The sequence below is a fragment of the Nerophis ophidion genome, linkage group LG15, assembly GCF_033978795.1.
Source record: "Nerophis ophidion isolate RoL-2023_Sa linkage group LG15, RoL_Noph_v1.0, whole genome shotgun sequence".
NCBI lineage: Eukaryota > Metazoa > Chordata > Actinopteri > Syngnathiformes > Syngnathidae > Nerophis > Nerophis ophidion.
This window is the reverse complement of record NC_084625.1, coordinates 19,547,865-19,571,309: the sequence shown is the minus strand read 5'-3', so window position 1 is coordinate 19,571,309 and position 23,445 is coordinate 19,547,865. Positions and strand designations below refer to the sequence as shown.

At 40.4% G+C, this 23,445-nt stretch overlaps 1 protein-coding gene across 2 annotated transcripts in view; it reads right to left on the bottom strand.

Moving 5' to 3' along the window:
* Positions 1–23,445, bottom strand: part of LOC133569380 (cadherin-7-like) — a 352,732-nt gene that overhangs the window by 86,450 nt on the left and 242,837 nt on the right. For both annotated transcript variants that reach the window (XM_061921665.1, XM_061921666.1), the window contains 3 exons: positions 20,204–20,371; positions 11,136–11,323; positions 6,327–6,580 (listed from right to left, as the gene is read on the bottom strand). In XM_061921665.1, coding sequence (XP_061777649.1) covers positions 6,327–6,580; positions 11,136–11,323; positions 20,204–20,371 — 610 coding nt within the window. The remainder of the gene's footprint in view (positions 1–6,326; positions 6,581–11,135; positions 11,324–20,203; positions 20,372–23,445) is intronic.

Genomic DNA, 23,445 nt, shown 5'->3' with positions numbered 1-23,445 from the left:
CAGTGTGGGAGCCACTGGGAGCAGGTGGGTAAAGTTTCTTGCCCAAGGACACAACGGCAGTGACTAGGATGGCAGAAGCGGGGATCGAACCTGTAACCCTCAAGTTGCTGGCACGGCCGCTCTACCAACCGGGCTATACCGCCCCACGTCATGACTTTGCTTTGGTTGTACAATTTTGCAGTCTAAAACACATTTGTCATTACAAACAAGTTGCATATTACTCACCAATTCAAAGTCTCCAAGGAAGATGTATATTAGAAAGTATAGAGTAACAAATGTGTCCCCATCGTTGAACTTACTCTTATCATGACCTTCACTTAATTATCGTGGCCACTGGGTGTTGCCAAAAAAAAAAAAAAAAAAAAAAGACCAATTCAACTTAGAGACAGCATAAGTCCATAAATAGGGGATTGTTTTTTATACTATTCTGTTTAGGTAATTTCACTACTTAAACCTTTCTAACATTCAGTACAGTATTCTGGACATCTGTGTTGGTGAATCTTTTGCAGTCTGTTCATTTAATAATGGAGACGATAAAGAACAATGCTGTTGGTGGAAAGCAGTGGATTGCAGCTGTCTTCAGCACAGAGACACAGTCGGTGTTTCTTTGTTTGTTATGAAGCTTTAACACAGAGCGGTCAAGCGAACATGTTTTCTCCATGTCAACCAGCATGTTTTTGGATGGGGAAATTGTGATATATATCTTACCGGAGACATCAGTGCATTATTCGTCGTTCTGCAGCAGCTGTCAAAAAAGGCCGCTGTGAGTTTGGCTCCTCGGCTTCTCTCTGAGACACTGCGTGTTCACCGCAGCCATCCGACCTCGAGGTATGCCTTTACAATCTTTAAAATCTCACTAAAACACTATTAAAAGAATAAGTAGATAAGGGATCTTCCAGAATTATCCTCGTAAATGTGTCTAATTACATCTGAAGCACTCACACTGCCGCCGCCCGGAGCTGTCGCTTTTCTTTTTTTTTTTCCTTTTTTCCTAGTTCTTCATTATCAATATCCTAATTCACAAATCTTTCATCCTCGCTCAAATTAATCGGGAAAATGTCGCTTTCTCGGTCCGAATTGCTCTTACTGGGCAATTCGGGTGGCGTCCATTATAAACAATGTGAACATGTGTGGAGCCCTGCAACTCGTGACGTCACGCACACATACTTCCGGTAAAGAAAGGGCTTTTTTATTAGCGACCAAAAGTTGCGAACTTTATCGTCGATGTTTTCTACTGAATCCTTTCAGCAAAAATATGGCAATATCGTGAAATGATCAAGTATGACTCATAGAATGGACCTGTTATTCTCGTTTGGATAAGAAAATCTAATTTCAGTAGGCCTTTAATATCAATATTTATGGAACATGTCCACAAAAAATCTAGCTGTCAACACTGAATATTGCATTGTTGTATTTTTTTTTTTTCACAGTTTATAAACTTACATTAATATTTTGTTGAGGTATTATTCAATAAATGTATTTATAAAGGATTTTTGATTTGTAGCTATTTTTAGAATATTTAAAAAAAATCTCACATACCCCTTGGCATACCTTCAAGTACCCCCAGTGGTACGCGTACCCCCATTTGAGAACCACTGCCATACGGTACACTTCTTAGAGTGCACAACATTGAAAAAAAAAAAAAAACGGCTGCCATTATATTTCAAAAAGTACACTACAACTTTTGCAGATTAAATACTCTATGAATGTTATGGACATACCATACGGTACACTTCTTATAGTGTGCAACATCCATCCATCCATCCATTTTCTGCCGCTTATTCCCATTCGGGGTCGCGGGGGGCGCTGGCGCCTATCTCAGCTACAATCGGGCGGAAGGCGGGGTACACCCTGGACAAGTCGCCACCTCATCGCAGGGCCAACACAGATAGACAGACAACATTCACACTCACATTCACACACTAGGGCCAATTTAGTGTTGCCAATCAACCTATCCCCAGGTGCATGTCTTTGGAAGTGGGAGGAAGCCGGAGTACCCGGAGGGAACCCACGCATTCATGGGGAGAACATGCAAACTCCACACAGAAAGATCCCGAGCCTGGATTTGAACCCAGGACTGCAGGACCTTCGTATTGTGAGGCAGACGCACTAACCCCTCTCCCACCGTGAAGCCCAGTGTGCAACATTGAAAAAATAAAATAAAAAAAACCTTTTGCCATTATATTTCATAAAGTACACTACAAAAAGTTGAGAAATGCACTACCGGCAGAGCGAAACTATTTTCTGACCGAATTCACTCCTCAGTAAAATCTAAAATACATGAAAGACATTTTGAACTTTAATTGCCTTTTTTTAACGAGCATTGCAAATAATTCAAAGCAGTAATTTGTGGTTTTATTCATGAGACAGAAGGCTCTGAGTGCCATTTTTTTTTTTTTGGAATAGAAAGTATTTTGCACTAATAATTAAAAAATAATTTTAGTGTGCCATCTTTCATATCAATACTTAAGCTGTTGTTAGTTGTCACAAAATGTTGACTTTATCCAAAACGTGAAGCTGTGTATTTTTTTCTCGTACCTTATTTTTTTCACAGTATATCCCACTTTTTGTGTTATTTGGATTTGTTTGGAAATTTTCGCCGACACTGTGCCCCAGTTTTCGCATGCCGCCTCGGTTATTGCATAGCCAAACACTGCGCCTGACAAATGTACTGTATCATTATGTGGAATCGAATACTTAAACAAAGCATCTCAGTCTCTTTACTTCTTTTAAAATTAACTTTGACTAGGGGGTCTAAAAAAGTTGTGAGTGCCAGCACTTTGTTATAGGTCTACTGAAACCCACAACTACCGACCACGCAGTCTGATAGTTTATATATCAATGATGAAATCTTATCATAGCAACACATGCCAATACGGCCGGTTTAGTTTACTAAATTGCAATTTTTAATTTTCCGCGAAGTATCCTGTTGAAAACGTTGCTGAATGATAACGCGTGCGCGTGACGTCACGGATTGTAGCGGACATTTTCTTCCAGCACCGAGCACAGCTAAAAGTTGTCTCCTTTAATCGCATAACTACACAATATTCTGGACATCAGTGTTGCTGAATCTTTTGCAATTTGTTCAATTAATAATGGAGACCACAAAGAAGAAAGCTGTTGGTGGATTGCGGTGGATTGCGGCCGGCTGTAGCAACACAACACCTGATTAAGAGGCAGCTGTGGACTCTCTTGCCTCCTCCGACCGGCCTCCCTCGAACGTGGGATGCTTCCACCGCGGAGGAGGGGGAAAAAAAGCTTAGCCTGGCCCCAACGGCTGCCTTCGCTTCGCCGAGAAACGTGGCTTCCCTCAGAGACACCCGTGGCCACACCCCTCCGACTTTCAGGTATGACTTTATAATTTCACTAAAACACTAGTAACACAATAAGCAGATAAGGGATTTTCCAGAATTATCCGAGTAAATGTGTCTAATAACATCTGATTTGTTCCCACTGCCCTCGCCTTTTTTTCCTAGTCCTTCACTCTAACTTTCCTCATTCAGGAATCTTTCATCCTCGCTCAAATTAATGGGGAAATCCTCGCTTTCTCGGTCCGAATCGCTCTCACTGCTGGTGGCCATGATTGTAAACAATGTGAGGATGTGAGGAGCTCCACAACTCGTGACGTCCCGCGCACATCTTCTGCTACTTCCGGTAAAGGCAAGGCTTTTGTATTGGCGACCAAATCTGGCGAACTTTATCGTCGATGTTCTCTACTAAATCCTTTCAGCAAAAATATGGCAAAATCGCGAAATGATCAAGTATGACACATAGAATAGACCTGCTATCCCCGTTTGAATAAGAACATCTCATTTCAGTAGGCCTTTAAAGAAAGTGAGAAACACCATTGAATTATCTGCCCTCCTCCTCCTGCTTGTTGGATAGGGAAAAAACAATCATCAAACAATGCGGAAATGATGTGGTTGCAGTGCAGATACACAAAGCTTACGAAAAATAAGGTAAAAAAAAACACACAAATACAAACAAGAGGGAAACATCCAAAGACATTAAGTACACAGAGCTGCCACTTCAGTGGCACCATTTCTACATGCAGCTACAAAAGTTAAAATACAACACAATATGTACAGTCCCGGTCAAGAGTTTACATACACTTGTGAAGGACATAATGTCATGGCTGTCTTGAGTTTCCAATAATTTCTACAATTCTTGTTTTTTTGTGATAGATTGATTGGAGCACATACTTGTTGGTAAAAAAAAAACACTGATGAAGTTTGGTTCTTTTATGAATTTGTTATGGGTCTACTGAACATGTGACCAAATCTGTGAGGTCAAAAGTATACATACAGCAATTTTAATATTTGCTTACATGTCCCTTGGAAAGTTTCACCACAATAAGGTGCTTTTGGTAGCCATCCACAAGACTTTGGTTGAATTTCGACCACTCCTCTTGACAAAATTGGTGCAGTTCAGCTAAATTTGTTGGTTTTCTCACATGGACTTGTTTCTTCAGCAATGTCAGGACTTTGGGAGGGTATTTCTAAAACCTTAATTCTAGCCTGATTTAGCAGTTCCTTTACCACTTTTGATGTGTGTTTGGGGTCATTGTCTTGTTGGAACACCCAATTGTGCCCAAGACCTCCGGGCTGATGATTTTAAGTTGTCCTGAAGAATTTGGTGGTAACCTTCCTTTTTCATTGTCCCATTCACTCTCTGTAAAGTACCAGTTCCATTGGGAGCAAAACAGGTCCAGAGCATAATACTACCACCACCATGCCTGACGGTAGGTTTGGTGTTCCTGGGATTAAAGGCCTCACCTTTTCTCCTCCAAACAAATTGCTGGGTATTGTAACTGAACAGCTCAATTTTTGTTCCATCTGACCACAGAACTTTCCGAAGGTCTTACCTTTGGAAACTCCAGACAACCCATGACATTATGTTCTTTATAAGAGTATGTAAACTTTTGATCACGTTGTCTTCTGCATGTAAAAATATATTTGTTCTGTCTAAAATGTGTTGTGTTTTTTGTTGTTGTTATTTTTAGGATTACTTAAAGCAGAAATCATACAATTCAGTTTTTTGGACATCAATTAATTATTTTTATATTTATTGCTGATCATTATTATTTTATGTATACAAATATATATATATATATATATAAACATTGTCAGGCTTGCCACTGACAGTTTGTTTGTGTTTTAGTGTTTCCTCTGTGTGTTTAGTATTTCCTGTCCTTAGTTCCAGTCAGCTGGTTCAGCTTCCTGTTGGTCTCCTTGAGTGCGTTGTTTCCCCTCAGCTGCGGCTGATTGGCAGCTGGCCACACCTGGTGTCAATCAGCCCGCTGCTATTTCTACCTGCTTTGTCTTCCAATCAGTGCTGGATTATTGATTTGTCGATGGCACTTCTTGTCGCTCTTGTGATGCATTATCGCTCCTGTCGTGTCGTACCTTGTCGTGTCTTTGCAGCGTAGCGGTAAGCTATATTTGTTTGATGTTTGTAGCTGACTGTTTTTTGTTCCCTGCTTCCGGTTTGTTCTTTCATTTTACAAGTACGACTTCTGTTTTCCTGCTCGCTACCCGCTAGCTTCCACGCTAGGCCTTTTTGTTTTTGCTAGCTTCCATGCTAAGCTCCGTTTATTTTCTAGTTCCCATGCTAGTTCTCTTTGTTTGTTATCCGCCTCGTGCACGGTTTTTGTTGTACCCCTTTGGTTTGTTCTTGTTTTAGTAATTTTTATTAAATCATGTTTTCCTGTTCAATGCCTGCCTCCGTCTCTGCATCTTGGGGTTCGTCACAAACACATTTTGACATACATACTTATATATATATATATATATATATATATATATATATATATATATATATATATATATATATATATATATATATATATACATATATATATATATATATATATATATATATATATATATATATATATATATATATATATGTATATATATATACATATATATATATATATATATATATATATATATATATATATTTATTATTTTTTTTTTATTTTTTTTTTATTTTTTATTTTTTTCCAATACTTAAATGTTATCTTGAAAAAAAATCTATATCTACTCATAGTTTTAATGGAATATAATGCCTTTTATTGTCACTGCTTGTACAATTAAATTAAAAGCAGCTCCTCTGGTGTAGAAAACGGAATAATAGAAACATGAAAATAGTGCAATTAGATGAAGAAAATGAAAACTTGCTGCTTTGTTTTGACTTTAATATTATTATTGTTATTGATAATTGCATTGTCAATTGTATATGCCCTCCTGTCGCTTCATAATTATATTTCTTTAGTTTTGGTTCACATTTAAGTTAATCTCCAGACAGATGTTGGCGTCTCCTACCTGATGCCGTTGTTGGAAGTGTCCGGGTCGTGCGCCGTCACCTGGCCAATGGACGTGCCCACCCGTGCGTCTTCGGAGACGGACATCTTGGAGAGCGGCGTGGAAAAGACCGGCGGCTCGTCCACGTCCTCCACGGTCACTTTGAGCGCCGTGGTGTCGCTAAACGGGCCCAAGCTCAGGAAGTTGGAGTCGATGTTACGGTTGGTGGCCTCAACCCGCAGAGAGAAAGTGCTCTTTGTTTCGAAGTCGAGAGGCTGTGAGGACCAAACATGTGTACATGTGACAAAGGAGGATTAGCGTTAAAGAGGCGTTGCACAAAGTTAGCGCTAAGACTTGAATGATTCTCCTTCTAGTTCGCAGCGAGAGCAATACTATCGACATGAAGACAAGCACACAATGGCGCTGACAATCACTGCGAAATGAGGGCTGTTGAAAGATTTTGTCATCTCGCTGGGCCTTATTGAACCGCCCGTTGCCGTGTTTAATACAGCGCGGGAGGACATTGATTTGACACTTTCATCGCCTGTGACGCTCGCCCCGTCTCGGAATTGTCTGCGTTTGCAACAACAAATCAGACAAAAGATGAAATTAGCCCAAAGACAGCCCCGACCTGATAGTAGGCTAATGCTATTGTCACGTGCTAATGGATCCCACAAAGAAAAGACGAGTATGAAATAAAAACGCAATACGGAATGGCTTTATTGCTTCGGAAGTGTGACTGACAGGCACAGTGTCACCACCGACAATCCAGTCTTATTCAAATACACTATAATGCCAAAAGTATTTGGCCACTTGCTTGGACTCACATATGAACTTGAAGTGCCATCCTAACCCATAGGGTTCATTATGATGTCGGTCTACCTTTTGCAGCTATTACAGCTTCAACTCTTCTGGGAAGGCTGTCCCAGAAGGTGTGTGTTTATAGGAATGTTCCACCATTCTTCCAAAAACGCATTGGTGAGGTCACACACTGATGTTGGTCGAGAAGGCCTGGCTCTCAGTGTCCGTTCTAATTCATCCCAAAGGTGTTCTATTGGGTTCAGGTCAGGACTCTGTGCAGGCCAGTCAAGTTCATTCGCACCGGACTCTGTCATCCATGTCTTTTATGGACCTTGATTTTTTGCATTAGTGCACAGTCATCTTGGAAGAGGAATGGGCCCGCTCCAAACTGTTCCCACAAGGTTGGGAGCATAGAGCTGTCCAAAATGTTTTGGTATCCTGGAGCATTCAAATTTCCTTTCACTGGAACTAAGGGGCCAAGCCCAACTCCTGAAATACAACCCCACCCCATAATTCCTACTCCTTTACACTGCTCTAGAGTCTAGTGGTGACATGCTTTACACCACTGCATTGGACTTGGTGATGTATGTCTTAAATTCAGTTGCTCGGCCATGAAAACCCATTCAATAAAGCTATCTGCGTACTGTACATGGGCTAATTAGAAGGTCACATTAAGATTGAAGCTCTGTTGCAACTGACTACAGAAAGTCGGCGACCTCTTTGCACTATGCGCTTCAGTATCTGCTGACCCTTCTCTGTCAGTTTGCGTGGCCTACCACTTTGTTGCTGAGTTGCTGTTGTTTCCAAACTCCTCCATTGTCTTATAATAAAGCCAACAGTTGACTTTGGAATATTCAGGAAATTTCTCGACTGTATTTGTTGCACAGGTGGCATCCCATGACAGAACCATGCTGGAAATCACTGAGAGCGGCCCATTCTTTCACAAATGTTTGTAGAAACCGTCCCCATGCCTAAGTGCTTGATTTTATACACCTGTGGCCAGGCCAAGTGATTAGGACACCTGATTGTAAGTAAGACGGTAAATGCAGCAACAGTATCAGTTGAAAAGGAAGTCCTGATCTGATACGATGATTATAGAACTGAAAGTGTTTTACAGCAATTAACTAAAAACAATAACATTTTTAGGAAGCTTATCATATTAAGTGTAGAATTTTCTAAGATTGTTATGAATCCGATGATGTATAACATTTGTGGTATTGATTGCTACATACATCTTTTAAAAAAAACTAAAATAAAGAGTTTATTGCACAGCAAAAAACACTATTGGCTCCCATTTAAATCTTTTGGGTTTTGCCCTTAAAGCCTTCTTGTATCAAAAGACACACTCCATGAGGTTGTAGACAATCAAACAAGTAATTTTGTAAAAACATGAACAAGAACTAATCAATTTATTACTGTTCATACGCTGAACCTCCAGTGAATTGGTACTTGGAAGAAACATAGTTTATTTTTCACCACATTGGTGGGGATTAGTACCTACACCAGTTTTAAAATCTCTGCATTGGCTCCCCCGAGTGTTTCAGGATCAATTTTAAAGTTCTTTGTATAGTTTAGAAATGTTTTTATGGTATTGGGCCGTCTACGAACCTTCACGGTTCCGTTACTCACCAAAAGTCAAGACACAGAGTCACAGGATGGCATCTTTCTACCATTGTGGCCCCCCATCTATGGAACAGCTTGCTGGAGGACCTTAGGGCTGCAGAGAGCCTTCATCTTTTTAATAGCAGGCTTAAGACCAACATTTTTAAATTGGCTTTTACCTAATATAATTGTATTGAAGTCATCAGCACTTTACTTTTGATCTTATTAGTTATGCAATATTTTATTTGGTTCTTTTTATTTATTATATATTTCTTGTATGGTCAAAAGTTTACATACACTTGTAAAGAACATAATCTCATGGCTGTGTTGATTTTCCAATAATTTCTACAACCCTAATTATCCAAACAGCTAAAATTTTTGTTTCATCTGATCACAGAACTTTCCTCCAAAAGGTCTTATCTTTGCCCATGTGATGTCAGAAGAAACAAAAATTGAGCCACAATACCCAGCAATATGTTTGGAGGAGAAAAGGTGAGGCCGTTAATCCCAAGAACAACACACCTACCGTCAAGCATGGTGGTGGTAGTATTATGCTCTGGGCCTGTTTTGCGGCCAATGGAACTGGTGCTTTACAGAGAGTAAATGGGACAATGAAAAGGGAGGATTACCTCCAAATTCTTCAGGACAACCTAAAATCATCAGCCCGGAGGTTGGGTCTTGGGCGCAGTTGGGTGTTCCAACAGGACAATGACCCCAGACGCATGTCAAAAGTGGTAAAAGATTGGCTAAATCAGTCTAGAATTAAGGTTTGACAATGGCCTGCCCAAAAGCTTCTGGACAATGCTGAAGAAACAAGTCCATGCCAGAAAACAAACACATCAAAAATTCAAGCAGAAGCTTGTGGATGGCTACCAAAAGCGCCTTATTGCAGTAAAACTTGCCAAGGGACATGTAACCAAATATTAACATTGCTGTATGTATACTTTTGACCCAGAAGATTTGGTCACATTTTTGATAAATTCATAAAAGAACCAAATTTCATGAATATATTTTGTGACCAACAAGTATGTGCTCCAATCACTCTATTACAAAAAAATAAGAGTTGTAGAAATTATTGGAAACTCAAGACAGCCATGACATTATGTTCTTTACAAGTGTATGTAAACTTTTGACCACGACTGTATACATATATTTTTGTATCTTCATATGTTACCTTTTATTCCTACTCATGGTTCCTTCTATTTTAAATGTTGTATTATTTTTTACTTAACAGCGGTCCTCAGAGGGAGTCATCTTCATCAGGGGTTATCGGCCGTGCTGCGGGGGCGCTTTGTGTCAGCGTCCTGGTGGCCATGGTCCGATGACCTCCTGGTTTCGGATGTCCCTTGTGATAGCGTTTACACACCTGTCTCCTCTGTATTCAGCCATGCATTCATTTGTTCATATGTGTGCATGTGCATGTGTGTGTTTGGCATTTGTGTGTGTGTGTGTGTGTGTGTGTGTGTGTGATGATGGAGAATGGTTGCATTTCTTTTATGTAAGAACATTTGCTCTCCAATTGGAGCCGCTATTCTGGCAAGACATGCACCCTACTCAGTGGCCAGGTGGTTGGAGTGTCCGCCCTGAGATCGGTAGGTTGTGAGTTCAAACCCCCTGCCGTGTCATACCAAAGACTATAAAAATGGGACCCATCACCTCCCTGCTTGGCACTCAGCATCAAGGGTTGGAATCGGGGGTTAAATCACCAAAGTCCATAGTGGGGTACCCCCACTATGGACTGGACTCTCATACTATTAATTAGATCTACTCGACAGCCATTGCACCGGTCGCCCAGGGTATGGGGGTCCCCACATCTGCGGTCCCCTTCAAGGTTTACCATGAATTGATTAACGTAGACCCCGACTTAAACAAGTTGAAAAACATATTCGGGTGTTGCCATTTAGTGACCAATTGTAGGGAATATGTACTGAACTGTGCAATCTACTAATAACAATTTTCAATCAATCAATCAATCAATCAATCAGTTTCTCATTGTATCCCATTGGATTGAGTTTTGGATTGTGCAGCCCTCTGAAACTCATGATTAAGGGCTATATAAATAAACTTTGATTGATTTGCCTGGAAGCGACGGTATCTCTTGAAATGTTCCTGGGCCGTTAAAGTCCTGTTTCCCTAATGAGGTAGATACAGTTCAGAGACAATGGGAATTATGGACGCTACCAGTGAGATAAGCCATAAGCGATTTTTCATAGCAAGCTTTTAAACATGCTCTAATAATTCCCAACCAATGAAAGCTTGTGTCGTTAAAATCAATGGTTTGGCTGTTCTGTTTTATTATCAGTGTAATTTAGTGTACTTTAAAATACTTCTGACACAATGAGGCCAACGTGGGAAGTACACAGTACTCTAGTATTTCTTTGCACCATTAGGCCCCAACCCTGACTTTACCTGGTTTTGTTTCCGTACCTTTAGCAGGAGGACGACTCCTTCCTGCGTGTTCTCGTCCGTGGTTACGTTGAACAGGCCCGGTCCGTCGCCGTCCATGATCCTGTAGTCCATCTCAGCGTTGGGGCCCACGTCGGCATCCACCGCCTTGATCCGCGCCACCACAGACCGCACGGGGAGCGACTCCAGGACGGTGTACTGGTTTACCTCTGGGAAAGGACAGGAAGTCCATATTTTGGTCATGGGTTCTAACACGCTTAGGTCACGCAGCTTCAAGCACATCACGTTCACGCATCTCCCAAAAAAGTAAGAAGAAGCAGAGTTTATACAGTACATACAAATCATCTATCCATCCATCCATTTTCTACCACTTATTTCCTTAGGGGTGGCGGGATGCGCTGGATCCTATTTCAGCTACAATCGGGCGGAAGGCAAGGTATACCCTGGAGAACCCACGCAGAACATGCAAACTCCACACAGAAAGATCCCGAGCCTGGGATAGAACCCAGGACTACTCAGGACCTCCGTATTGTGAGTGAACCCAGGACTAATCAGGGACGTTCGTATTGGGAGGCACATGCACTAATCTTTTTTTTTTTATTCCTGACATAAGGAGACAGAATGCTGCCAGTAAAATTTGGTATCCCAAAAAATAATTGACATTGTAGAAAAAGTTGTGTTGGCACCAAAACAAATGTTGGCAACAAATACATGCAAACATTGGAAACAATACAATATTGCTGGTGGATGGTTTCCATGCCAATATTCATATTTTTATACACTTTTATTGATGTTGTGAGTTTCAAAGGTTTTTATGAACGCTTGTCTTTTTTACGGTATCAAAATAATGGCGGTGTTTTAGCATGAGGGTACCTGTGGGCGGGGCTTATAACAACTTTACCTGGAAACAGTTTTACTGGACTGTAAAAACGCCATAGAAGAAGAAAGGAGGACCAATGTCGTCTACATCAAGGGTAAAATGTATATATAATATATCCGTGTTACCCTTGTCAAAGGTATTTGTTGTTGACGAACCCCAAGATGCAGAGACGGAGGCAGGCATAGAATATGAAAACATGATTTAATTAAAACTAAACAAGAACAAACAAAAAGCATGCACGTGGGCGGAATAACAAACTAAGGGAGCTAGCACTGGAAGCTAGAAAACAAAAAGGAACTTTAGCATGGAAGCTAGTGGATAGCAAACAGAAAAACTGGAAATAACTAATGGCTAACAAGAACAGCTTACCGCTACAACGACCAGGACAAAATGTAGCACGACAGGTAATAATGAAAAGAATCACATCGACACGACAAGAGCAACATATGGCAACGACAAGTCCAAATGGCAATACCATGATCCAGCCTCTGACACAAGACAAAGCAGGTACAAATAGGAGCGGGCTGATTGGTAACGGGTGGAGCTTTTTCAAAAAAAAATGAAAAATGGAAAAAGATGAGGGGGAAAAAACATACTTTATGTTTTAAAATGGTTTCTGTAGTAGGACAAACATGACACAAACCTCCCCAATTGTTAAAAAGCACACCGTTTATATTAAACATGCTTCACTGATTCGAGTATTTGGCGAGCGCCTTTTTGTCCTACTAATTTTAGTGGTCCTTGAACTCGCCCTAGTTTGTTTACATGTACAACTTTCTCCGACTTTCTAGGACGTGTCTTATGCCACTTCTTTTTGTCCACCAAACTTTCAACATTGTGCATGAATACACAAAGGTGAGTTTTTTTGATGTTGTTGACTTGTGTGGAGTGCTAATCAGACATATTTGGTCACTGCATGACTGCAAGCTAGTTGATGCTAACATGCTATTTAGGCTAGCTGTATGTACATATTGCATCATTATGCCTCATTTTTTTGTTGCAATCTTTTGTTGTTTAGGTGTTTGAGTTTGTTTGTGCACTTCCTGATTTGTTTCTATCACCATGGCGACTTCATCTGCTCTACCTGCACTGCCTTTCTGTCGCACACCTGTTTTCGATTATTGTTTTTGTACTTAAGCCCGCCTGCTACCTGAGTTCTGTCTGGATCTTTTGTTTGCTCTATGCAACAGTTGCGTTGGTAATTCTTCTTTGTATTTACTCTGCTAAGTCCCATCTTAGCTTCACATGCGCTCTGCACGTCGTGTATTGGACTCTGAACTCGACTCTTACTAAACATTAGCATTTAGCTTTCCGTGCGTCGGCCCGCCTTTGCTTTACCCTTTTGTCAAGTGTTATGTTGTTATTTTTTTATATTAAAACAAGTTCCTACCTTCTATCTTGCCTGCTCCAAGTCCTGTAGCATCTGGGGGTGACAACTCGCGCATCCAAAATGTGTCGTAAACGCAACAGAAAAGTGCACAAACAAACTCAAACCTCTAAACAACAAACGATCCGTGCAGCGGATAGCAACATTTTTAGGTATATTTGAGGTCATTTAGTTTCTTTTAAGTCCTCATAATTCAATTTATATCTCATGACACACTATCTGTATGTAATATGGCTTTTATTTTTTTGCGGTTCCATACGGATTTGTTTTTGTATTTTTGCTCCAATATGGCTCTTTCAACATTTTGGGTTGCCGACCCCTGCCCTGGACATACTTTAAGGTTGTATTATAAGGGGTACAGAAATTGTATTATGTATTTTTCAATCATCCATGTCTTGATATATCCGTGATATTTGGCGAAACGCCGTATTGGACAATACTTTCTTACATTTCCGCGTGGAGACAAAAGAGCAACACTAAAATGTACGTGTAGCTGTATTCACTCATTTCAAACATTCAACATAATTTGAGGACGGTGTGGCAGAGTGGCTGTGGCAGCAACCTGAGGGTTCCTGGTTCGATCCCCAGCTTCTACCAACCTAGTCATGTCCGTTGTGTCCTTGAGCAAGACACTTCACTCATGCTCCTGATGGGTCGTGGTTAGCGCCTTGCATGGCAGCTCCCACCATCAGTGTGTCAATGTGTGTGTGAATGGGTGAATGTGGAAATAGTGTCAAAGCGCTTTGAGTACCTTGAAGGTAGAAAAGCGCTATACAAGTATAACCCATTTACCATTTAACATGTAAAGCTTGGTGTGACATGAGTAACCAAAAAAAGAACGAAAATCGTGAAAAGGAGAAGCAATCATTAAAACCTTTGAAACACACAACATCAATAAAAGTGTAGAAAAGTATGAAAATTGGCATCGAAAAAATCCACCAGCAATATTGTATTTTCCAATGTTTGCATGTATTTGTTGCCAAAACTTGTTTTGGCGCCAATACAACTTTTTCTACAATGTCAATAATTTTTTGGGATACCAAATTTTACTGGCAGTGTTCTGTTTCCTTATGTCAGGAATAAAAAAAATGGATCAGTGCATGTGCCTCACAGTACGAAGGTCCCTGAGTAGTCCTTTGAAACAAAAAAAAAGCACTAAAAGTGTACACAAATATGAATATTGGCATGGAAAAAATCCACCAAAAATATTGTATTTTTTCAACATTTGTATTTATTTGTGGCCAAAAATAGTTTTGGTGCCATTACAACTTTTTTTTAACAATGTATTATTATTTTTTTTTTTTCCCATACTAAATCTTACTGGCAGTGTTCTGGCTGCACACTGACATGCTTCCGTGCTCTTTGGTCCATTCCGATCCAACGGTTACCCTTGTCAAGAAAAAAAAAACGTTCATTCGAAGATTCTATTACTCTACAACTCTCCATTGTGTTCTCTTGAGCTTTTTGTCCCGATTTAAAGAACTCTTGCAAGAATAGAGACGGGAATCATATTCATAATCATAATCTACCCAATCACCATGACAGAGCTCATTACGAGACCTTTCTGTGGTCGTGACAGTGCCCCCCTCCCAAAGTGTCCGTCTAAATGCTAATCTGCCCGACATTGTTTGCTGCCATGTAATCTTTAGAATGGCTTTTTAATTTACCGTGGAATGGAAGCTCTTTAAAAGGCGAAGGGAAAAAAAAAAATGGCTTGTCCAATTTGCGCTTTCACCTTTTCCCTTCTCCCGTGCTGGTCCCCTCCAAGGACCAGTCCTGGACTCTGATCAGCTCCCCTAATGGCCTCATTGATCGCAACCCCTGACCCTGCGAAGGCTGCGGCAGGAGAACCAGGGACTTCCCTGTGAGTTTATCTTCCCGGAGAGACAGCAACGGCGGGTTTTAACCGCCATTGATGACTTGTTGTGCAAACTTCAACCTCTCGCTCCGGGAGCCCACAAATTGACTCGGCTGCATGCCGGTGAGACGGCGAGCAGCAGGCGCACGAAGCCAGATAGCGGTGGGGCTATTGGCGGTGAACTGATTGCCTTTGGATTATCATGAGAAGCCTTTGAATCCTAAAGCTGAGCCCGGAAGCCATTAGTAGGACAGGAAATAGGTGGCGTACAAAAAATATAGTCACATTGATCCTGGTTATCCCACGCCAAAGCGTTCCGTGGCTCTGATGAGGCATAAAGCAGGGATATGCACAACCTTGCAGGAAGGATAGTTTTTTTAAGTAAAGGTAGAACACGGACTTCCTTTTTATGTCCGTCTAACAAATTGATTGCACCACTTATGATTGTATTGCAGGGAAAATACATGACCTTTCCATGTTGGCTACAATGACGCATATAGTCCTACCACCGTTCTCTTGCACTTTTCCAATCAATCAATTCTCAGCTAAAATACTGGCTAAAATGTGTTTTTTATGTACCGTCTTGGTTATCAAACGGACAAACATTGCATTTAACAAACTACGCTGTTTGAACTTTTGGAGCGGATTTCTAACGAATACCTGAATTGCAACTTTAAGAGACATTTTTTAATTATTAGCCATGATTTTAGCATATTTTTGAATTGCTTCATGTATGTACATGGACCCCAACTTAAACCAGTTGAAATACTTATTCGGGTGTTTCCATTTAGTGGTCAATTGTACGGCATTTGTACTTTACTGTGCAAGCTACTAATAAAATTTCAATCAATCAATCAATCAATCAATCAATCAATCAATCAATCAATCAATCAACAAAGCGTACATGAGAAGGGATATGCTACAAAACTGGACTGCCCTTACAAAGAAGGCCTGAAAGCACCTTTCCTGAAGGGAACTATCAGGTTGTTTAAGATTTTAAAAAACAGATTAGAATGATGAAATTTCACCTAAATTTCCCAGTTCAGTAGTTGATATTTTTCCAATATATTACAGCAGATAATAACGGAAAATATGTCCTGTCCAGAATTTTCAGAGCCTGCTTACAGCACATCGGTTTAAGTGTTTTCTTACAGCCTTGAGACCAGCTGCCTTTTGCCATTTGCCTCAGTGGCTGGAAAGGACAGATTTAAAATAATAATAATAACAATAACAATAAAAATAAAAATTTTTTAATCGATTAAGGATAGGTACAAATTAAAATAGCGGTTGATTTGAAAATCGATGTAGCTGCACTTTAAAATCCTTTCATTTTCTCAAAACTCGACAGTGCTCCTTAGAACCCGGTAAGCCTAATGTACGATAAAATTCTGGTTTAGCTTACCGACCTCGAAGCAATTTTATTTGGTACATGGTGTAATGATATGTGTGACCAGCAGATGGCAGTAACACATAAGAGATACGTGTAGATTGCAATATGTTCGCAGTCACACATAAGAGATATGCGTTGACTGCACTATGATGGCAATATGATTTAAGTAAACAACACCAACTAAATCGTTGAACTTTTACTTACCCATCCCGGTGGGCCTTCTGGAAGCGACACCTTCCTAGACACTCTGTCATATTTTCAGCTTTTTGTTGCTGACTTCCATTAAATAGAGGGACTTTTTTCCTGTTTCTTAACCGGGTGGTTATCCAAGGCCGGTGGGCCTTCTGGAAGGGACACCCTCCTAGACACTCTGTCATATTTTCATGCGAGTCGTTTGGCTGTGCTCTGGGCGTTCGTTAAGCTTAGCGCTAACGACACAATGTTGCGCGCACAGCACACTAGCTGCTGGTCCTCAATAAAATCTGACGGGTCGGCATAGGTAGCCTCTTTTAGTTCCGTTTTGTAGTTACATTTTAGCAGCCTCAAAAATCCAAACATTTAAAAAGCAAGATCGAAGCTTATTCAAGTTTTGACTAAAAGTAACGTTAATACATGTTGAAGAGCTTTCAAAATCGTATTTAAGACCTTTTATGAGATTTTAGGAGAATTGTAGACATTTCAAATTATTGGATTCAAGACTTTTTAAGACATTTTAAGAGCCTACAGATACCCTGGTTAAATGTGTGAAGGGATTTTAAAATTAAACAAATTATAACGTGTCTCTTTGGACATGTATCTTGTTCCCTTACCCTTCAACAAACGTTTGTGAAAGTGTGTTGAATATTTGTTGTATTTTTGCTCCTCCTAACCTGTCAATGCTGCTCCATTTGCTCCGACAACATGTTATTTGTCTCTAAAGCAAAAGAGAGCTGTTTTCACAAAAATAACTTTGGTGCCCGAGTGAGTTGAAAGGGAATGATGTATCAATTTATTAGACAATGGGTTTTATGAAGCCAGATGCATTTATGGATAGTCAGTCGTATGCGGCACTTGAAAATATCCCAAAACCCAAGCAGTAATTATGCAAAGTGGCCGTTCAACCACTCTGAAGTGTCGGAAAGAGCTTTTGAATAAATGTTATCTCCACTGAGGTTATCCGGAGTGTACTTTACTAGCAGATTTATTACACAGTATTTTAAACTGGAATTTACTGAGTGGAAAAACAAAACTAAATATTGTTTGTTGGATTTTAGTCATTTTTTTAAAAGTAAAATAAGATTGACTTTTGTCGAAACCTTAAACCCAAATATGTTGCCTTCAAGGGACGAAGTGAAAATGTGTCACGTGTCAATGCACTAAATTAGTTAGATTTCTCAAATAGTTCCACTCTAACTAAGCCTTCTATAGCTACTGTTGTCCTGATACCAATATGTTGGTACCAGTACTAAAATGATTTCGATATTTTTCGGTACTTTTCGGTAGTTTTCTAAATACGAGGGAGCACAAAAAATTGCATTATTGGCTTTATTTTTTACAAAAAAATCTTACGGTACATTAAACATATCATGTCATGTTTTGTGGTCACGTTCTGTTTGGTTTTGGACTCTTTGTGCACTCTTGTTTGTTTTGTCACCATGACAACTCATTAGTTTCACCTGTTATGTGTTCACGAGTAACGCACCACTATTTAAGCCTGTAGATGCCAGGCAGTCAGCCTGGCGACATCACCCTCTACACACCCTTTTTATTCATGCTGAGGATCCATGCTTCATTTTTCATGCTCTTTTCTTGTTCCAAGTAAGTTTTCTTAATTCATGCCATAGTTTGCAAGTTTTGTTTTATGTCCATAGTTTTGCCTTAGTGCAAGTTTTTGTTTTAATAGCCAAGTTTTGTTCCTCTGCTGAGAGCGCCTTTCGTTTGTTTCTTTTTTCGGGTTAATATTAGAAGATGTCGTTACCTTCACATCGTGTCCGATCCAGTCGCTTTCCACCACGGGAAAACAAATCACACCAAAGTCCACGTCTTGACAAATACATAAACACAAAAAAGCCGCTGCCTGATAAGGGCTCAGAAAATCTGCACAAGACTCCTCCCACCCCCACCAAGGACTGTTTTCACTGCTAGACTCTAGAAAGAGGTTCCGCAGCCTCCGTAGTAGAACCTTCAGGTTCTGTAACAGCTTCATTATAACACTTGTATAAGGCTTTTAATTTTTTGCGGCTCCAGACAGATTTTTGTTGGTGTTGTATTTTTTGTCCAAAATAGCTCTTTCAACATTTCTGGTTGCCGACCCCTGGTCAAGCATTTTCACCTCTTGTAAATGACTTGACTAAAATAAAATAAAAGCCCAAGCGTTTGTGCTCAGTGGAGGATATTTAGATGTAAACTGACTGTCCGGTTTTGCACGAGTAACCACGCTGCAGGACTGCCTGTATTGGACATTTTACATGTAAGCCGATATCATCCATTACTTGTTTTTTGGCGGTATATAATGCTTAAAACCAGAGGCGGGTAGAGTAGCCAGAAATTGTACTCGAGTAAGAGTACTGTTACTTTAGAAATGTATTACTCAAGTAAAAGTACGGTGTAGTCATCCAAATATTTACTTGAGTAAAAGTAAAAAGTATGTTGGGAAAAAACTACTCAAGTACTGAGTAACTGATGAGTAACCTGTTTGTTTAATGATGACGGCAACAAGTAATGCACAAAAACATAAAAATAGCAATGAACAAATTCAGAGCCAGGAATATCTCTTAAGCAACTCAAACAATAATATATATTAAATATTATATATTTGGTTTTACACTGTATTGAAAACAAATGTAAAATTAATTTTACCTTTGCAACCTCATTAAACTATTGGCTAAGTTTTATATTCATAAATGTAAGTTTCTCAATACCCGACCGTTTTTTTGTGCCTTTAAAAAAGATTTAGAACTCTATAACAACCAAAAAGCTGTGAAAACGATGATGCTGTGTTCCAAATTTAAGTTATCTAGTTAGATTTAGTGAGCCTATGGCTTTGCACTTTGTTTACTTTATATATATATATATTATTTTTTTGCATTCTATTTTAATTACTTTGAATTTACAACCCCCTGTCGCTGTTTTGTACTGTTTTTGTACTTACTTTGATTATTATTTTCAACCGTTTGTAGATGTTGACATTTATAAATAAAGGTTTATAGAAAAAAAAAAGTGCAGTGACTGCATTTGATTGGTGAAACGCAGGCATGTGATGGATCCTACTTTGAAGGTCTGTCCGACAAATCAAAAGAAACAAAGCGTGCATTAACAGATCGATAAAAACCAGTAATGAGTAGCGAGCTGAATGTAAATAAATGGAGCGGACTAAAAGTAGCGTTTCTTCTCTATAAATATACTCAAGTAAAAATAAAAGTATGCTGAATTAAAACTACTCTTAGAAGTACAATTTATCCCAAAAGTTACTCAAGTAGATGTAACGGAGTAAATGTAGCGCGTTACTACCCACCTCTGCTTAAAACACACTGGAGAGTTGCAAACAGCTCCTTTACGGTTATTTCCTGCCGTGATTATCCCGAGAGCTACTCACTGTGAGGGAAGCGAGGCGGGTTGTCGTTGACGTCGGTGAGCGTGACGGTGACGGACGTGGTCCCCGAGAGTCCGCCCATCTGGCCGACCATGTCTTTGGCCTGGATGACCAGCACGTACTGGTCCCTGGTCTCCCGGTCCATGTTGGGCAAAGCAGTTCTGATGACACCTAAAAAGGGGACAGATTCAAAGGCTGAAAACTCACTCCTGGGTCTTTGAGTGACGTTGGTCATAGGAATGTCGTACAAAAAGAATGAGATGAGTCGATACACATTCTGAGTGGTACAGTGTAAATTTTTTAGATTAAACAAACCGCCTACAGATACATTGTATTGCCAAAAGTATTTGGCCACCTGCCTTGACTCACATATTAACTTGAAGTGCCAACCCATTCAGAACACATAGGGTTCAACATGATGTCGATCCACCTTTTGGAAAAAAAACTATAGCTTCAATTCTTCTGGGAAGGCTGTCCACAAGGTTGCAGAGTGTGTTTATAGGATTTTTTTTTACCATTATTCCAAAAGCGCATTGATCAGGTCACACACTGATGTTGGTCGAGAAGGCCTGGCTGTCAGTCTCTGTTCTAATTCATCCCAAAGGTGTTCTATCAGGTTCAGGTCAGGACTATGTGCAGGCCAGTCAAGTTCATCCACACCAGACTCTGTCATCCATGAGGAAGGGGCCCGCTCCAAACTGTCCCCACAAGGTTGGGAGCATGGAATTGTCCAAAATGTTGTCAAGGCGAGGGGATTTACGCAGCTTACTGCGGGGTTTGTTCTCCCGGGATGCAAACAGACTATTCCGAACCAGGCGTGAAGGTAAGAACCTATTTAATTATCTGACTCAAAAGTGAAAACAAAAAGGGCGCACAAGGCAAGGGCAAAACTTAACGCAGGATACAAAAACTAACACTATGGACATGAAACAAAATTTGCTAATGATGAATAAACAAAACTTACTTGGCAAGGCATGAGACAAACAATACAGAGCATGAATCTATGGCTTGAATAGAGCAACGCAAACTAAGCATGAAAGGGCAATGTCGCCAGGCCGACTGACTGGCAAGGGCAGTTTAAAAAGTCTCTTGATTAGAGCCAGGTGAGCGTCCGAACATCAGCGGCAGGTGAAAATCCTATGCCACCATGGCAACCAAAACAAACGAGAGTGCACCAAGAAACAGGAAGTAATGGAGTTCAAAACAACAGAAAATAACAAAAACATTATCCAAACCACCGAACATGACACATGTTTTGGTATCCTTTCACTGGAACTAGGGCACCAAGCCTAAAACTCTTGAAAAACACCCCACACCATAATTCAGGGGGCGGGAACCTTTTTGGCTGAGAGAGCCATGAAAGCCAAATATTTATAAATGTATTATCTGTGAGAGCCGTATAATATTTTTTAACACTGAATACAACTAAATGCTTGCATTTTTAAGTAAGACCAACATTTTTAGAGTATAATAAGTCTCTCACTCTTTTTAATAACATTGTTATTCTGAAGCTAACCAATAATAAATACAAAACTTCTTACCATTAATGTGAATTCTTGAACAGAGGCCATAGAAATTAATTAAGATTAAAATGCATGAGAATGTTTTATATTTTGAACGTTATTTTTAACAATGTGTTTACCAGCGGTACTATTAATTACTTATATTGTGAAGCAATGTGATTTATCTGAGAGCCAGATGTAATCATCAAAAGAGCCACATCTGGCTCCAGAGCCATAGGTTCCCTACCCCTGCCCTAATTCCTCTTCCACCACTGTCAGTTTACGTGGCCTACCACTTGGTGGATGAGTTGCTGTTGTTCCCAAATTCTTCCATTTTCTCATAATAAAGCCGAATGTAGATATTTAGGAACGAAGACATTTCACGACTGGATTTGTTGCACAGGGGGCATCCTATGACACTTCCACGCTGGAAATCACTGAGAGCGGCCCACACTAGACTCCGTCATCCATGTCTCTAAGGACATTGCTTTGTGCACTGATGCACAGTCATGTTGGAAGAGGAAGGGGACCGCTCCAAACTGTTCCTACAAAGTTGGGAGCATGGACTTGTGCAAAATGTTGTGGTATCCTGGAGCATTCAAAGTTTCTTTCACTGGAACTAAGGGGCCAATCCCAACTCCTGAAAAAACACCCCACACCATAATTCCTCCTCTACCAAATTTGACACTCGGCACGAAATGTACCGTTCTCCTGGCAACCTCCAAACCTAGCTATGTAGAAACTGACTGTGCAGAAAGTCTTTGCACTATGCGCATCAGCATCCGCTGACCCCTCTCTGTCAATTTACGTGGCCCACCACATGGTGGCTGAGTTGCTGTTGTTCCCAAACTCTTACATTTTCTCATAATAAAGCCAAATGTAGATATTTAGAAGCGAGGAAATTTCACGACTGGATTTGTTGCACAGGTGGCATCCTATGACAGTTCCACGCTGGAAATCACTGAGAGCGGCCCACACTAGACTCTGCCATCCATGTCTCTATGGACCTTGCTTTGTGCACTGGTGCACAGTCATGTTGGAAGAGGAAGGGGCCCGCTCCAAACTGTTCCTACAAAGTTGGGAGCATGGACTTGTGCAAAATGTTGTGGTGTCCTGGAACATTCAAAGTTCCTTTCACTGGAACTGAGAGGCCAAATCCAACTCCTAAAAAAACACCCCACACCATAATTCCTCCTCCACCAAATTTCACACTTGGCACAATGCAGGTGCGTTCTCCTGGCAACCTCCAAACCTAGCTATGTAGCAACTGACTGTGCAGAAAGTCTTTGCACTATGCGTTTCAGCATCCGCTGACCCCCCTCTGTCAGTTTATGTGGCCTACCACTTGGTGGCTGAGTTGCTGTTGTTCCCAAACTCTTCCATTGTCTCATAATATAGCCGAATGTAGATATTTAAGAGCAAGGACATTTCTCGACTGGATTTGTTGCACAGGTGGCATCCTATGACAGTTCCACGCTGGAAATCACTGAGAGCGGCCCACACTAGACTCTGTCATCCATGTCTCTATGGACCTTGCTTTGTGCACTGGTGCATTCAGAGTTCCTTTCTCTGGAACTAAGGGGCCAAACCCAACTCCTGAAAAACCACCCGCACCATAATTCCTCCTCTACCAAATTTCACACTAAGCGCTTCAGCATCCACTGACCCCTCTCTGTCAGTTTATGTGGCCTACCAATTGATGGCTGAGTTGCTGTTGTTCCCAAACTCTTCCATTGTCTCATA